The 18,784-nt window shown below is 35.9% G+C and overlaps 1 protein-coding gene across 1 annotated transcript; it reads right to left on the minus strand.

Annotated features, from left to right (window-relative positions):
• Nucleotides 1-3,541: 3,541 nt before the first annotated feature.
• LOC107681759 (neuromedin-U receptor 1-like) lies at nucleotides 3,542-11,052 on the minus strand. The gene is made up of 3 exons (XM_016478079.1): nucleotides 10,876-11,052; nucleotides 7,808-8,690; nucleotides 3,542-3,920 (listed from the first exon to the last, which is right to left on the minus strand). The coding sequence occupies exons 2-3, from the start codon at nucleotides 8,667-8,669 to the stop codon at nucleotides 3,571-3,573; spliced, it is 1,212 nt and encodes a 403-aa protein (XP_016333565.1). The 5' UTR covers nucleotides 8,670-8,690; nucleotides 10,876-11,052; the 3' UTR covers nucleotides 3,542-3,570.
• Nucleotides 11,053-18,784: the final 7,732 nt, after the last annotated feature.

Below are 18,784 nucleotides of genomic sequence, written 5' to 3' on the forward strand. Positions count from 1 at the left end.
AATGAGTGCAGTTCTTATGAAGTGTTTTCACACATATTAACTTTAATACAATCATTATTATAACATAAAAGTGTGACTGACAATTCAACGGATTTTTCTGTTCTTTTTAATGGATAGCTAATGCAGTTGACATAAGGATGCATATTTCATTGAACGTGTTCAACATTAAGTTAAACTAAAATGATTAGATTTCCGAGCATGAAGAAATAAAAAGCATTGAAATAAACATGATGTTATGTAGGAATACAAATGAATTTATATTAATTGAAAAAACATTTAAAAACAAGAACATGAGTAACAACACAAGATATTAAGTGTAATGACAAATTATTCAAAGTATATTGTACTTGTCCTCCAGATCTGGCTATTAGGAATATTTACATTACTTAGAATAATGTATAAATATGTACATTATTTAGCATATTATGCCATTGACAATGTCCCATGACATAATCAGTGAAATGCAAGCACTTTTTATAATCTTGAATCTGACAGCTGATGTATTGCTCTGCGTCATGTAGGGAAGAAGCAGACAGATAAAGATGGAAAAGTAAACAGGTGGAGGGGACCACTAAACTGGAGTTGGAGAGATCTGTTATCATCAGCATTCCATCCTTAAAGGAGACATATTATGCCCCTTTTTGCAATATGTAATATAAGTGTCTGGTGTCCCCAGAATGTGTCTGTGAAGTTTCAACTCAAAATACTCCACAGATCATTTATTATATCATTTTGAAAATGCCTATTTTGAGTGGAAGCAGAAACACGCTGTTTTTCGGGCCTGTCTCTTTAAATGCAAATGAGCTTCTGCTCCCCGCCCCCTTTTCTAGAATAGAGCTGCGCCATTACAGCTCGTACCTGCTGAAAACATCTGTTTTGGTTCTGATTATCATGTTTATCATGCTGAAATCATGCGTTTTAAACCATATGAGTTTAAACTTCATATATACGGTTTTCTGAGAGCACTCATCCGAAGCACACGTACAGAAAGCGGCTGTCACAGCATGTAAGTACTAAACTAAGTTCTCATTCACACACAAGTTAGGTACCAGGTACTGTACCCAGTGGAAAACCCCCAAAAAGTGAACTGTTCCGAGCCGTACCATGCAGTGGAAAAGAGCCATAAATAGTGTTCTGTGCTCATCTGTGCAGCCAAAGACAGAACAGTTAGCATGTTTTGCTCAAACGTTCACCATGGCATTAGAGCTGGTACACCGTTGTCGCTTGCAAAATCACAATGACGGCGCAGTGGGTGTAAATGTACAGATTAAGGGGCGGTAATATTATAATGAGATCCCTTTGCCACGTCAACAAGGGAGCGAAATCAGACGCGCTCGTTTTCTCAGACGCTTGCAGAAAAAGGCTTCCCAAAACAAAGTTACTGGGTTAATCTTTTTCACGTTTCCTTGGTTGGTAGATGCACCGGGGACCTGATTATAGCACTTAAAACCTGGAAAAGTCAGATTTTCATGATATGTCACCTTTAAAAATTAGCTCAGAGAAACATCACTATACAAACATCTGCAGAATCAACATGACAAGGCTATAGCTCTCATCATTCATCTATATAATATATTTTGAATGTTTCACATTCACTGTGATAACTACATTCCTACAGAACAGAAGTTGTCTTAAATGTGGTGGATCATTGTGTGTCACTGAACTGCTCACTAGTAGAAGGAACTGCACTTTTTAACCATGTAGAACACAACTTATAACAAATACAAAACATATATAATGCATATATATCTAATATAACCTCATCACATCATCACAGTGATACGAAATGTGGCATCACTACAGTAGATATTACAGTCAGTGAGAATGATGGGAAACTTGCTTGGTTACTGGAAACACTTAAGATTTACAATTACTGTCAATACTCTGCTGTTTTATTGGAAGTCAGAGCATCAGTGTTTTTCAGTGGAAATCTCTTTCGCTCCGCTCCACTCACATACCTTGCTCCAGTCCGGCTTTCAGTCTGTGTGTTGCTTGGTGACACGTAAAACTTGATGGTTTGGCTTCTTTACATTGGCGGAGAAGAAATATACGAACTAACTGACCATTTTCTTTTAAAGACATATGTTTGGACACAGCTGCACCATATGTCAGAGCGCTGCCCATAAGGCTATGACACATATACCAATTTGTTTCCAAATATCTGTGAAAAACATAAGTTACTTGATATAAATTACTTTGTTAATGTTTTTCATTTTGAAGAAAGGCTTTAGAGAAGCTTATATCTGATGACATCACTAAGTGTGTTTACATGCAAAGTAAAACATTGATGTTTTATTAAAAATGTAACAACACAAGAAAATGTGTGTTATATGAGATTTGAAATGATACTGTTTTGATATCAAAGTGTAAAGAGTTCTTTTTTGTGTGCACTCATGCTACTGTTCAAATATTTGGGGTCTAATTTATTTATTGTTTTTTAAAGAAAATTATACTTTTATTCAGCAAGGATGCATTAAATGGATCAAAAGTGACAGCAAAGACATTTGTATTGTTACAAACTATTTCTATTGAAAAATGCTGTTCTTTTGAACTTTCCCATCAAAGAATCCTGGAAAAAAAGTATAACAATTTCCACAAAAATATGAAGCTTTCATCACTGATAATAATAAATGTTTCTTGAGCATCAAATCAGAATATTAGAATGATTTCTGAAGGATCATGTGACTGAATACTGGAGTAATGATGCTGAAAATCCAGGAATAAATGACATTTTAAAGGGATAGTTCACCCAAAAATGAAAATTTGATGTTTACCAGGGCATCCAAGATGTAGGTGACTTTGTTTCTTCAGTAGAACACATTTGATGATTTTTAAGTCCAACAGTTGCAGTCTATCAGTCGTATAATGCATGGCAATGGTAACAAAATCTATGAGAGTAAAAAAAACATGCACAGACAAATAAAATCATCAAATGTGTTCTACTGAAGAAACAAAGTCACCTACATCTTGGATGCCCTGGGGGTAAGCAGATAAACATCAAATTTTCATTTTTGGGTGAACTATCCCTTTAATATATATTCACATGGAAAGCAATTATTTCGGTAACACTTTATTTTGCGGTGTCCTTGTTACACGTGTACTTAGTATTATAATAACAATAAATTATGCATAATTGCATGCAAGTAACCCTAAGCCAAACCCTAATCCTAACCCTAATCATATAGTAAGTACATGTAGTTAATTAATATTACTCAGTACTTAAATGTGTAATTACATTGTAACAAGGACACCTTAAAATAAAGTGTAAGCTTTTTTCAAATTATATTTTCATAATATTACTAATGTATTTTTTACTGTATTCTTAATCAAATAAATGCAGCCTCGATGAGCATTAGAGATTTCCCTAAAAACATTTATAAATTGTACCGACCCCAAACTTTTGAATGGAAGTGTATATATTGTTTTTGTATATATCTGTGCGTATACTGGCTATTTTGCAGTATCTCTGAATATTAACATGATTACATGAGCACTCATTAATGTAATTGTATACACAGCATTGAATACGTTGACAGCGCAACTATGAATGATAGTATTTGAATAAAATAACTACAGAGTGTGTGGCAGCCCACGAGGGCTGAATTTGACAGAAAATGAGACCGAATTGGAGGCAGAAAAAGAGGCAGAAACAACACTACGTAATGTGATCTTACTTATTGAGAGCTGACGATGGTCTTTTTGACACACCACCTCACGGAACATTTCTCTGAAGCGTGAAGACATGAGGTTATACAGGATGGGATTGACCACTGAGCTCAAGTAGAAGAAGACACCAGAAAGAAGATGCACATACTCAAAGACATGGTGGTTCTCTGCAGTCCAGTCATCAATGTAGCTCCACATGACACGATCGATGTGAAATGGGGCCCAGCAGATTCCAAACACAATCACCAATGCACCTGTCAAATACACAGCAAGTGTTTAGAAATGACAAATTAAAGTAAGTGTGTAGAATAAATTCAGTTCAACACCAAATAATAATAATAATAAATCAGACAAATGATACCTTTTAAATATATTATATTTTATATTATATTACTTGTGGTTTTCAAAGATTAGTGGATCATGTTCAGAGACTTTTAGGAGACTATTGTGAACCTGATACATTTACTAAAACATTCAATTCATACATTCACTAAAAATCACCAAAACACAGGTTATGTATTCACTCTCAGGCCATCCAAGATGTAGATGAGTTTGTTTCTTCATGGAATCAGACTCGGAGAAATTTAGTGTTACATCACTTGCTCACCAATGGATCCTCTGCAGTGAATGGGTGCCGTCAGAATGAGAATGAGCTGTCCAAACAGCTGATAAAAACATCACAATAATCCACAAGTAATCCATACCACTCCAGTCCATCAATTAACATCCTGTGAAATGAAAATATGTGTGTTTGTAAGAAATAAATCCATCATTAAAGGGTTAGTTCACTCAAAAATGAAAATTCTGTCATTAATTACTCACCCTCGTGTTGTCCGAAACCCATAAGACCTTCGTTCTTCTTCGGAACACAATTTAAGTTATTTTTGATGAAATCTGAGAGCTCTCTGACCCTCCCATAGACAGCAAGGTACCTACCACGATCAAGGTCCAGAAAAGTACCAAGATGATCAACAAAGTATCATCTGTCGTGAACGCACGTCCAAAGTGACGCAGTAGAGACGAAAATGTGGAATAAAGTTGTTATTTTTGTTTTCTTTGCGCAAAAAAGTATTCTTGTACCTTCGTAACTTTACAGTTGAACCACTGATGTCACACGGACTACTTTGTCGATCATCTTGGTGCTTTTCTGGACCTTGAATGTGGTAGTTACCTTGCTGTCTATGGGAGGGTCAGAGAGCCCTCAGATTTAATCGAAAATATCTTAAATTGAGTTCGGAAGTTGAACGAAGGTCTTACGGGTTTCGAACAACACGAGGGTGAGTAATTAATGACAGAATTTTCATTTTTGGGTGAACTAACCCTTTAAGGCATTTTAACTTAAACCATTGCTTCTGGCCAAAATGATGAACGTCTATAATCCATAATGACGCTTCCTCCAGTGAAAAAGTCCATCCCCTGTCGTCTCTTACATTAAATCCACCAACATATCTGTTTAGAACCGTTTTGGGCTGTTTTTGCATATTTCTCTTCTGATTTAGATGAGATGACTTTTTCACTGGAGAAAGCCACAGACTCATATTCTGGCCAGAAGCAATGGTTTGAAGTTAAAACATCTTAATGAGGACTTTGTTTCCTACAAACACACAGCTTTTATCAGTTGTTTGGACTCTCATTCTGACGGCACCCATTCACTGCATTGGTGAGCAAGTGATGTGATGCTAAATTTCTCCAAATTTGTTTGGATGAGAAACAAACTCATCTGCATCAGATGGCCTAACGGTGAATAAATGTTCAGCAAAAAGTCATTTTTGGTGAACTATTCCTTTAATAGTCATTGCAAAAATGGGCTATGAAAAGTGACGTTGGTTCTGAGAAAAGTTCTAACATCATTTGTTTGCAGACGACACTACTGTGTTATCTAATGCAATGACATTCACTCATTTTAAGTGTCCAGATGTGTTTAAATCTATTAAACAAACTGTTACTCCTGGCACACATCTGCACTACTGACAGTGTTTATGACCTTGAGAATACATGACTGGATCTTAAGTATTTTGTTTGTATCTCAGTATCAAAGTACATGTTGAAATCAGTTGAGGAAGGCCACACAGCGTAGTGCTGACCAGTTATTACAATAAGCCAGATGCAGACTGACGCTATTACTAAATCAGATCCCCTTTGTATTTATAATAACATGGCATGCGGCTGATAAAGCACAGATGAGTATTTTTTGTTTATCAGGACAGATTATAAAAGCTCACGCACAGGACAAGAATGTGTCATAATTAAAAAAGCTGGGATTTGACTCTTTATCTCTTTTTCTAGCATAATATTTAGAAAAGAATATTTGAGTTTTTCAGCTCTGAATAATGAACATTGGAAGATTGTTATTAAAGGGGTCATATGATGCTGCTAAAAAGAACATTATTTTGTGTATTTGGTGTAATGAAATGTGTTTATGCGGTTTAAGGTTCAAAAAACACATTATTTCCCACATACTGTATATTATTGTTTTAATGACTTATACTGTCTTTTTACGCGTTGCGTTGCATCGCGGCCTTGAGTGAGCGGAGGCCAGAGGCCTAGAGTAAACCCCGTGGTGTTTAATAGTTGCTTATTAGCATGCATATTACAGGCTGTTTATTAGTACTATAAAGCACATATTCTGCATTTTTAATTCCCCGACCCCAAACCTAAACATAACTACTGCAACATCTACCTTACTTCCTATCAATAAGCAGCAAATTAGGAGTTTACTGAGGAAAAACTCTTAGTTAACAGTGAATATGCGCTCACTAATCTAAAGTGTTGGTTTCTGGTTTCTGTTTTTGGGATGAAGTCACTGAGGACACTTTAATTTTAACCTGTGAAATGTGCTTCATGGTAATATCTAAATGAACTGAATTTATTCAAAGTCAAAAAATATCATACTCAATTGGCTATACCAGTGGTTCCCAGTCTTTTTGACTCCAAGGCCCATCATCGTCCACAACAATATTTACTGGACAAAGATTGAGGATGAGGATTTTTTTTTTTACTTAAAATTTCGACCCAGTAAAATATTTGAAAGCTTGGCATATCTAGAAAAATGTATATTCATAAAATGTATGAAAATAACACCCATGGATTTTACTATTTTACATGACTTTTCTGGGATAAAGAAATCACACTTTTGAACTTATTCTACTTCATATATCCAGGCTTTCCAAGACCATAGATTTGTTTACACTTGGAAATCTGAAAAGAAAATGGGTTGTGAATGTTGTTTCATGTTGCATCTGAATGATTAAAGGAATAATTCACCCAATAATGAAAGTTTGCTGAAAATGTATTCACCCTCAGGCCATTCAAGATGTAGATGAGTTTGTTTCTTCATGGGATCAGATTTGGAGAAATGTAGCATTCCATCACTTGCTCACCAATGGATGCTCTGCAGTGAATGGGTGCCGTCAGAATGAGAGTCCAAACAGCTGATAAAAACATCACAATAATCCACAAGTAATCCACACCACTCCAGTCCATCATTAAGATGTTTTTAACTTCAAACCGTTGCCTCTGCACTGTAAAAAATGACCATGAATTTAATGATAAAAGACTGTAAAAATGCGACAGTAAAAACCTGTTAAATGGTTAATGGTAAATTCACCTACCAGTGTGGCTTAAACACGAGTCAATTACCCATAATATTATTATCTCATCTCGTCTCGTCTGAATCAGGAGAGAAATATACACAGATCAAGCACCATTTACAAGCGAAAACAGTCCAGCTCTAAACAAATATGTTGGTGGATTTCGCTGTGAGAGACGACGGGATGGAATTTTTCACTGGAGGAAGCTATATTATGTATTATGAGCTGTATTATGTATTTTGGCCAGAAGCAAGTTCAAACATCCTAATGATTGATTTGTTTCTTACAAATAAACAGCGTTTCACTTCACAAGACGTTAATTGATGGACTGGAGTGGTGTGAATTACTTGTGGATTATTGTGATGTTTTTATCAGCTGTTTGGACTCTCATTCTGATGGCACCCATTCACTGCAGAGGATCCACTGCTGAGCAAGCCATGTAATGCTACATTTCTTCACATCTTTTTGAAAGAATAAACAAATTCACCTATATTTTCATTTAACCATTACTAGCATCCAACGGAAGGTGTAGCAGGGGAAACGGCACTCACAGAGCATTTTTGTGACTTGCCGATGACGTGCCCTCTGATGTACCCCATCCTGATTGAGCCCGATCTTTGAATCAAAACAGTCCCGTTCTCGATGCAGCTGCAGGCCGATCAGCACATACAGCACGGTGATGGTCAGCATCGGCAGGATGAAGAAGAGCAGCGCTGTCACCTGCACCAGCAAGTTGTAGATCCACCTATCGTGCACCACGGTACACACCCCCGAATCGGGGAAAGTGAGTCCAAAACGGGGCTTCAACGTCTCCACACCATGCAGACTGGTATTGGGCAAGGCACACAACAGCGAGACGGCCCAGAGCACGAGGATAACGCGCTTGGCATGAGCGTGCGTTGCCACGTGTTTGGCCTGCAGAGGATGCACCACTGCTCTGTAGCGCTCGACGCTCAAGGCGGTCACGTTGAGGATAGACGCAAAGCAGACCGTCTCGAACAGGCAGGTTTTGAAGTAGCAGCCAGCGACGCCGAACAGAAAGGGATAGTTGCTCCAGAGTTCATATAGCTCCAGCGGGAGACCCAGCAGCAGCACGAGGAGGTCAGAAATGGCCAAGCTGAACAGGTAGTAGTTTGTGGTTGTGCGCATCACGCGGTGACGGGCGATGACTATACAAGTCAGGCTGTTGCCCAGCATGCCGACTACAAAGATGAGCAGGTAGGTGACGCACATGGGCAGGAAGAAGGGTGAACGGCAAGGGCCCAGGTACTTCTCCAGGTAAGCGCTGTGGCTCAGACAGAGGTCTGACTGGCTCGCTGTTCTGTTGTGACACTCGTCCTCTCTGGTGGAGCACCATGACGCATTCACAGCGGCGTACAGCGAGTCTGGAGATGAGCAGTTGTACTGGATCATTGATTCTCACCAGGAAATTACCTGCAGAGGTGTAGCAGGTGCAAAAACAGGCAGGGTCAATAAAAAGCCAAAGATACAGTAAAACAGATACATTCTGTGAAATATTAGTACAATTTGATGAAAAAAGTTCAAATGTAATTTATTCCTGTGATCAAAGCTGAATTTTCAGCATCATTACTCCAGTCTTCAGTGTCACATGATCCTTCAGAAAGTTTGGGGTAACATTAAAAAAAAGAGAGAAAGAAATTAATACTTTTATTCAGCAAGGATGCATTAAATTGATCAAAAGGGACAGTAGGCTAAAGACATTTATGATCCTTTCCTTTCCTTTGAAATTCATTTAAACTTTCTATAAAAATGAATGGTGGTTTCCAGTAAGCAGCAAAAACGGTTTTAGAATAATAAGAAAGAACCATTATTAATAATTGACACCAATAATAATTAATAATAATTGAGCAGCAAATCAGCATATTAGAATCATTTCTGAAGGATCATGTTACATTGAGTAATGATGCTGAAAATTCGGCTTTGCAGGAATAAACTACATTTTAAAATAAATTCAAATAGTAAACAGTTATTTCAAATTAAACTAAATTGTAAAAAGTAATAATGCCACTTTAAGTTGTATTACTGTTTTTATCATATTTTAATGAAATAAACTAACTTCTCAAAAAAAAAAAACTTCTGAATAGACATATATGTAGGCCTATTCATAATTTTTGTATATATTAATATATATAATTAACATTAATAATGGTACAGTTGTTGTGTTTGGAGTGAACACTATTGGTCCACCATGAGCCATAGTTTCGGCCAGTGTATATTCTGAACAGTAACAAGTAGGTCTCTTGTATACTTTTCAGTTAAAATTAGAGTAAACAGACCCAAACCAAATTGAATAAACATATTCATTATGGTATGAGATATTTAATATGTGGTGCTCAGCCCTGCTTCTGGAGATCTAATTGCCTGAAGACTTGAGTTACTGTTCTTAAGCGCTTTTAGTTTGTTCAGGAGTGGCTACTTAAAGATGGAAATAAACTCTGGAATAGTATGTTTGTTTTTGTGGTTATCATTGTAATTAGTCAGACAGTTAGTAACAAATCCTATCTAAGATGTTTTTAGAACACAGCTGGAAAAGTTCAATCTTTTTTGTTTTTCCCCTGTAGCCTGAATCAAATGTTCACTTTCAGTTCAGATATGCCACATTATTTGATATTCTTCTTTTTAGAAGACATTATGTGACTTTTTGCTTTATATTGCAAGAGTACAACTGCAGATCAGAATACATTCAAAATAATCATCTATCAATAAATTACAATTAATAAACAAAAACAGATGCATACACACAACAATTATTAAACATATATAAACATATATATTAAACATAAGCATTTCTAATACCTTAGCATTATCAATAATAAGCAAGTTTAAAACAGACTTAATAAATAATAAATAAACTTAAATACTCAAAATAAAATCCATAAGTCGGAATGCATTTTGTACTTACTTTGAAAAAAGATATTAAATGACATTTGTAATACCTTAGCATTACCAATAATAAGCTATTTTTAAACACACTTAATAAATAATAAATAGACTTGACTTAAACGTAATAAATAATAAAATAATTTATAACAAAATCAAATAAAATCCCTACGAAGGAATGCCGTTTTTGTAAAAAGATTAATTTCATTGACTTGTAATAGAAACGGAATTGTTATCACGTCTATACTTAATTAATTAAATAAATAAATGTAGCATTAATTTAATAAGAATTAGTTTCCACAATTCCCTAAATTGCAGTATAATATTAACACTTAAAGTATTGTAACTGTCTAATTTACACGGCAAACATCTATCAGTAAACTATGATAAATATACAAATAAGATGTGCAAATACACAACCTCAACCTATATTTTTTGTCAATCAATATTTGTAATTTTTATGACAACAAACAAGCTGCTTATTATCATAACAAATGCTGTCTAAAGCAGAAATATTAGTGAGATTAGTAACATTTTTATTTAAAATGTAATGCTCAAATTATTTATTTGGTAACAAAATGAGAATCTTCTTTTGCAAAGTTTCAAAATATCTGTGTTAGTGCCCCTTTTTGTTTTTGCATGATTTTTTTGCAATGCATTAATGTCTAAAATAAGTTTCATTTCATTAATGGCCTGGCAAGATGAAAGGAAAACCTACCCGAGTAAAGTCTGGTTGAAATGGTGTTTCTCAGACTGGTGTTCCTGAAGGACTGCTACTCATGACTGTCCTGCCTCTCCGTTGCTCCTCACACATCTCTCCTTCTCCAGCAGATCAGACTGAGCAGTAATCTGACATTACACGGTAAAGTAATGAAGAGAAATGCTCACTACACATACAAACTCTCTGCAGACGTCTCCTCCTCCTTATAGTGAGACGAATGACCTTTCAAGTGCTGTCAGCATCTTTTCTACGTATGATGACTGGAATTGTCAGTGTGTAATATTTCACTAAAGCAATCGCACTAGTGACGTAGCTGCTCACTGGCTTTCAACCAAGAACAATACATTCATTCTCGCCCTAGTTATGACATGCATGTGTTTATATACAAGGCTGACACCACATTTCTTAAATTAATGATTTTACAAAACAAAAACAAAAATATATATACATAATTATATCATAAATAAACACATAATTATATCATATTTATTAATACATATTTTTTTAAATACATCAAAGAATATTACCTGCATAATGTTAGTTTAAGAAAAAAAGTTTAAAATTAACATATTTGTTATGCCCCTGTTTTACTTTAATGAGAGCATCATTGAAACTGGCATGAGACTCTACTAGTTTGTGCAAAAGCTGATGATCCATTCATGATGATCCATGCATGATTCCAGCATGATCTGAAAGAAGAAAGGAAATCTATTTTTGTTCAAAGGAGTTCACATGCTCAGTGTAACACATTTGCTTACATTTGATTAGTGATCTAGAAACAGTGTAAACCCTTCGTTATTTCCTCTTCATTTCAATTTTCTTTGCTTTCATTTTTTTTAAATCTTAAAATGCTTATTTTTTCAAGTTTAAAAAAGTCCTATTCAAACAAAGTGTGTTTAATATTGTACCAATAATAACTAGTTATAACTTATACACATCAGGCCTGTGTGGTTTGTATCCACAACACTGAGTTGAAAATTGTGTATTGTTGTTTAGCTGACAATTATGATTAGTGTGTATGACCCTTGTGAAAAACAAGTGTGCCTGATTGTATTGAATTTGCATTTCTACTTCAAACCTTAAAAATAATAATACTAATCATATAAATTCCCCGTAATTTAAAAGGCTTATAAATGTAATCATTCAGAATGAAGTTTTTTGAAAATCTAAAAATGCACAAAGTTTCCTGTGAGGGGTAGGTTTAGGGGTAGGGTAGGTGTAGGGCAATAGAAAATACGGTTTGAACAGTATAAAAACCATTACGCCTATGGAGAGTCCTCATAAACCATAAAAACCAACATGTGTGTGTGGGTGTGTGTATACATATATATTCACACACATAACACATTATATACACACATAACATTCACTTCGCACTGAAGTATAGTTTTAAAAGACATTTTTCCATATGCTAAAGTTGAATGAAATGAAAAAGAAAGTCACCTCGTCTGCAATAATAATCCATGTCACATCGCTCAAACTGCGTTAACACAAAATGGAGGACTCTTGTCATGTTTAATAACCCTAAAAGGAAGCTTGCGCTACGCTGACAGTGTTTTGGAAACTCTCCACCACTTCAGCACAAGCAGAAGAAAACCCAGACTGTGACTGCTTTGAGAAGTCACATCAGAGAGAGACTTTTATTACATGTTGAACACAAAGCAAGTTGTTCTTCACAGGAAACCTTGTATCTCCTCGCAGCTCAAATAACACAAAGTAATGTCAAAAAATATGAATATGTCTTTTATAATCACTGTATTCCAGCTCAACATGGCCAGTGACAAAGGTAAGAACCATAAATTGCTAATTTCACGATAGTTCAGAAAAAAAAAGAAAATTCAGTCATCATTTATTCACTCTCAAGTTGTTTCAAACCTATATGAGCTTCTTTCTTCAGTTGAACACAAATGAAGATATTCTGAAGAATGTTGGGGAGCAAATAATTGCCGGTACCCATTGACTTCCATAGTATGAAAAAACTGTCAGTTGTTGGGTTACATACTTTCTTTAAAATATATATTTTTTGATTTGTAACAACTTGATGGTGAGTAAATGATAATAATTTTGAGTAAATAAAAATTATTTTGGGGTGAACTATATAATAATAAACAAGTATATGTACAAGTAAACCTATTGCATTAATTCAGTTTACTTCTTTCATGTTTCAAGCTCTGGCCAATTGGAGCGTCTGCAAAATCTTCCGATTTAAAAATAGTTCAGGTTTTTGCTGGGCATCTAAAAAGCGTGACATACAGCATGTGAAACACTGTGTGGCAGGGCTTGTTGTTTATCTGAAAGATGACTTTAACTTCTGACGTCTACAGTGGGCTCTGGAGGAAGTTTTTCCTCAAGTGCCTGTCTGTTTTGGCTCAGTTCTTCGTGCCCTCAATCCTGACCAGCTTCCGAATTGCGATATGACAGGGACGGTATAAGCCAAGTGATCATCCGACAATAATCTATTTCCTCATGATTGGAGAATTATTCAGTGCTACCCGACAAACACCATACGGCCTATCATAAGGGTTTTATGCATGATTTATTTCAAATAAACCAGTTCAACTCAGATGAGTTTGCATTCTTATGCAAATTAGGTTGAAATTTTCAATTATTATTGTGAAAGAGAATCAAATTGAATGTCTCCTGCACAAATGCCATGGAGCGTGTGTGCTTGCTAATGTCTAGACGTCAGCTTAGTGTTTTGCTATTCATATAATGGAGACTGGGGCTAGTTATCACACTTTTTTCCCAGGTAAGGTTTATAGATTTATAGACATGACTAAATATACATGACTATACATGACATGACTATATATATGTATACTGCATATATATATATATATATATATATATATAATCTGACATCATTTACTCACCCTTAAGTTGTTCCAGACCTGTGAGTTTCTTTCTTCTGTTGAACATAAAGGCATGAAGAACTTTGGGAAACAAACAGTTGCTGGTAGCCACTTACTTAAAAAAAAATACTATGGAAGCCAATACCAGTAACTGTTTGCTTGCAACATTCTTTAAAATATCTTGCTCAAATAGTCAGCCCTGCTTGCCTCTTCTTGGACGAGTTCCTGTAAATTAAACAGCACAGCATGTGTACTACAGCACACTTCAAAATACCAGCAGGCATGCACAGGATTCCCATTCTTCATTCACCATTCGCTGGACTGTTTATACACAGAATACTCGAACTGCACTTCAAACAGCTGTATCTCCATTCTCCACCATGCTACACACACAGCATGACGCATGCATAAGCAGAAACAATACTTTTAAATGAATTGAATCGACTGTTCTCTCTGGGTTTCCACTACATTTCCCCTCTAATCTCAGCAGATTTTCAATCGCCAGCGGCTAGCCAGTACTCTGAGGGCAGTAAAGCAGAAAATTATCCTGCTCAGAATCCCTCAACAGCAGCTAGCTCATCCAGATGACATTACTGGAACATCGTTTATCACAAGGTTAAGCTCCAATTCTGATGTGTGGAGATTATTTAATTAACCCACTCATTTCCCTTACTGCAGTGAAGGTGCCTTCCTGCTCATCAATCAGTCAATAATAATGTGACAGTGGGCTGCAGGCAAGGACAAGTAGTTGAAACAGGATCATGTACAGCAGCCTCTTTTATTAAAAATAAACCAAAATCCACAAACAGGCAGGAGAAACTGGAGAATAACAATCAACTAAACACAAATGAGAATGGACAGGGTGAGGGTTATACAAATATACAGCATGGCCAGATTACTAAACAAGTAACAGGTGAATAAAAACAATGAGTAACCATAGCAACAAACTATCAACAAGATAATAATAATAATATGATATGTTAAAAGTTGAACATTTAAATGCACTTTTCACACTTTTACTAGTATGCCCAACACTGTCAGTCATCGTTTTCTCTTTTATGAAAGTGACATTTCCACCACATCTCAAAAGACATATCTGTAGCAATATTTTGTGGTGGAAATGACATATTAAACATTTTTGGAACAAAATTCAGACTTCCCTGTCTTGCTAAAGCCAATTTCATAGATAGCACATATGTCCTAAATAATTAATACAATCGTCACCGTTTTTGTGTAACTTGACAAAATTGGAAATTACACATAACGGAAAAAATAATTGTTACCTTATTTTTTTTTCTTTACACATTTGACACTGTTGTGTTGTTAGTAAAAGTACACTTATGTATGAAACAAATGTACATATACTGAAAAATTATGTAAATCATAACAAATACTGAATAGGTTTTTCACTTTGTTTAAATCATTTTAAACCAGTAGTAATTCCTGTTTATAAGGGACTGCCATTGTTTACATTTGAAAGTCTGTCTGAGACAAAGGCAAAACAATTAAATCAATACATAAACAGCATTTAAAAGACATTTTTGATGAGATATTTAGGCTACATTATAAAAATGTTAATTATTTTTGAATTCAAATTAACTCCTGAATATCCACCCATATATATTTAGTTGATCCCCATAACTTACACGTGAAGATTAAATTCAACTGGAGGTTTTACAGAAGCAAAAAAGAAAAAAGAATATTTGATATTCCGTGACGTAATCGTCTTGTGACGTCTCAAAGACCTTCGCGTTCTAAACTATTCACTTCTCTCATTTCACACTCTCTGAGTACTGTTAAGGCTTCGCGGATGATTTTCAGGCTGCAGCAAAGTCACATTGTGCAGAGGACTCATCTGATTTCTGAGCCTGGTTTCTCCCAAGGTTTTTTCTGCATTCTGTCACCGATGGAGTTTTGGTTCCTTGCCGCTGTCGCCTCTGGCTTGCTTAGGTGGGGACACTTCATTTCCAGCGATATCGTTGACTTGATTGCACAGAGACTATTTAAACTGAACTGAGCTGGATGATGACATCACTGAATTCAATGATGAACTGCCTTTAACTGAAAAATGAGTGTTTACTATTGTCATTTTGCATTATTGACACACTATTTTCCTAATTAATGCTGTTCAGTTGCTTTGACACAATCTGTATTGTTAAAAGCGCTATATAAATAAAGGTGACTTGACTTGAAGCAAAAGCGGTCAGATACGGTGATTCACCTCGGTTTCATGTGCCGACCTCTCGGCCTCAAGCTTTTTTAGTCGGTAGTTGCCCCCTGCCCTGTCTGTGGTGGTCTGTGGGTGTGCAGGGGGTCGTGCGGAGTCGTAACCGATCGGTGTGTTGTGTGGTGGTGGGGGGTGTGACACAGTGATTGACAAAAGGAGGGCGAGGTGGTTCTTCTCTCCAATCAAATGAACTTTAATGGTTTATAGCAACCCCACCCGACCCCGTCCTTCACAATTAATAGTTGTTAATCACTGTTAACACCTGCTATAAACCATATTTACACTAAATATGTTGATATGCAAAATAACAAAGAGCATAATTAGCCTATCTAAAAAAATGATGCCATTGTAAAACAGTTTAATAGTTCACAAAATATGTTATATGATATCCAGTGACGTAATAAACTCTCAAAGTTTAAAAAAACATATAATCCTTGTGTTGATGTCTTGATTTAAAAACTTCAAACTCATGGTGTGAGAAAAATATAGCCTAAGACATGATGAAACATCCAAAGTCTTCAATCTACATGTTTACCAACAATTTAAAAATATCACTCACAGAAATTGTACAAGAATAAAAAATCTCCCATGAGTTTGCAAAATGGAGTTACAAAAATAAACATTTCCAAAAAAAAAAAAAAAAAATTTCTAAAGCCATTTTTTGTTGTTGTTGTGTTTAATCATTATTTTTGGTGGTTTTCTCAGCATATATCAATAAAGGCAGTTAGTTATGTAAATGCTATTGAAACTATTATCCTCTGCTCTTGACCCAGTGGAGGTCTGTGTGTTCAAACAGCTGGACAGACACTGTCTGGAGGATCAACCTTGTGACAGGGACCCCGCGGCTCTAATGCCAAATCATGCAGATGAGCTGATGCTTCCTGACCTCAAACCCAACCAAAACCTGGATGGTGAGCGTTTATAACTGCAGAGGCTCAACCGTCTCCTCAAGCTATGCTCTATTATTATTTGTGTGACTGCTATTATCAGAAGATTTGTATCACTTTGCATTGAATTGTGGTTATGCAATACAATGTAAATATTTATGGGATGATCAAATGCCATCTCCACATCCTCCACTGTCCTGGTGGTCAGAGTAGTATCTCTTATGTAATTAATTCTAAACAAAAGAAAAATGTTCTTCTCTTCAGATGATTTACTCTGTTTGAGAAGTAATTACAAAATGAATCAATCGATAACATTTAGAATACTTATGGGAAGTCACTACTGAAAGAATACATGTAATACTACTTTCACATTTTGCATGCAAAATAACTCAAATGTTAGCAATTAAATAAATAGTTCTTTTACACTCTTAAAAGTAACTTTTTTTTTTTTTGCAGTAATGTCACAGAAGAACCATTTCCCACCGAACCTTTCAGTGAACAGTTCTTAATTCCATTTAATTATTAGTGTGAAGAACATTTGAATAATCTAAACAACCTTTTAAAGAACACTTTGTGAAATGGAAAGGTTCAATAGAGGTTAAAGGTTATTCGTGGAACGGTAGATGTCAATAAAGAACCTTGAAAGTGTAAATTATTAGCATTTGCATTTGGCCTTATACATACTAGAGGGTGACACGGGAGTGGATTTTCCAACCTCTCCCGTCCCAATTAAAAAAAAAATAAAAAAATCCCGTCCCGTCCCAATCCCACGAAAAAACTGGGGGAAAATCCCGTCCCAATCCCAGAATAATGACTCCCATTCCCTCCCACTTCCGTGTTGTTGTTTTGGCCAGAATCTGTCAGTTACAGTAAAAATACAGTACAGATCACAGCATGCCCACTTTAGTTGAATAAAAATCCAAAATGTAGTTTTTTGTTATTGTAATGAACTGAAAGCCAGCTTAAACAATGCACAGTACGCATTGCACACACATTAAATTTAATGTAAATCATCCATGCTAACACACACGTTTTCTATTTAATTTTTTTTTCATTCGAAAGTAGACATTTCACTCTCTATAGATGTATTTTTCATACACAGAGTTTCGAAGTTTTTTCCTCAAGTTCACAGACCGAAACGGCAGAAAGTGCATCCGGTTTGCTTTAATTATTTTACAGAAGCGCAACGTTTCGTTGTTATTTTGAGTGCACACAAATAAACGTAGAGTCTTTACAGATTCGAAAGATGTATTACTTTTATCTGTATGACCAAAAATTACCAGGCAGTGAGGGCGCTACTCTTCAGCGAAAAACACTCCGCAGACACATTTCTCTAGGTTAACATTAGATTTAGCGGCCATGTAAAGTTGCCTTTGCGGCCGCTATGCACCCTCAATGCGCACTTCTGCCGAGCCCGCAGTGAGGCGAGCTATTGGAGCTCCGCAGCAGACTTCTACCCGACAGTCAAAGCGGCATTATGTCACAAAAGTGCGGACTCAGAGGAAGACCGTCTAGGGTGCCATTTGGGACAGGGCCAATGATGTGATGTGTGTTTCAAACATCTTCAATTCCAATACTGCTCACAAATCTGTTTTTAGAACAGTAAAAGCTTTTTTTTACTGTAGTCGCAATGTTATATTGAGTCACATTTATCAACAAAAAAAAAACACTGATAAAAGCATCTATACCCCCACTTTATTGGTATTTAAATAGTATATGTTTATGTTGAACTTTATTCATGAACAGATTTACTACATACATTTTTCAGATGTAAAGCCATATTTGAGGACGATGAATGATAGGTGGGCCGGTGTTTGGATATCCTGCCCGATGTACTGTATTACCACATAGACATAGACCAGCCGTTAACGATCTGTCCGTCACGGACTGCGTACGTCATTCACTTAACCAGCCACACCAAAGCAAACAGGAGGAGAGAG

The sequence above is a fragment of the Sinocyclocheilus anshuiensis genome, unplaced genomic scaffold (assembly GCF_001515605.1).
Source record: "Sinocyclocheilus anshuiensis isolate Anshui unplaced genomic scaffold, SAMN03320099.WGS_v1.1 scaffold436, whole genome shotgun sequence".
Classification (NCBI taxonomy): Eukaryota; Metazoa; Chordata; class Actinopteri; order Cypriniformes; family Cyprinidae; genus Sinocyclocheilus; species Sinocyclocheilus anshuiensis.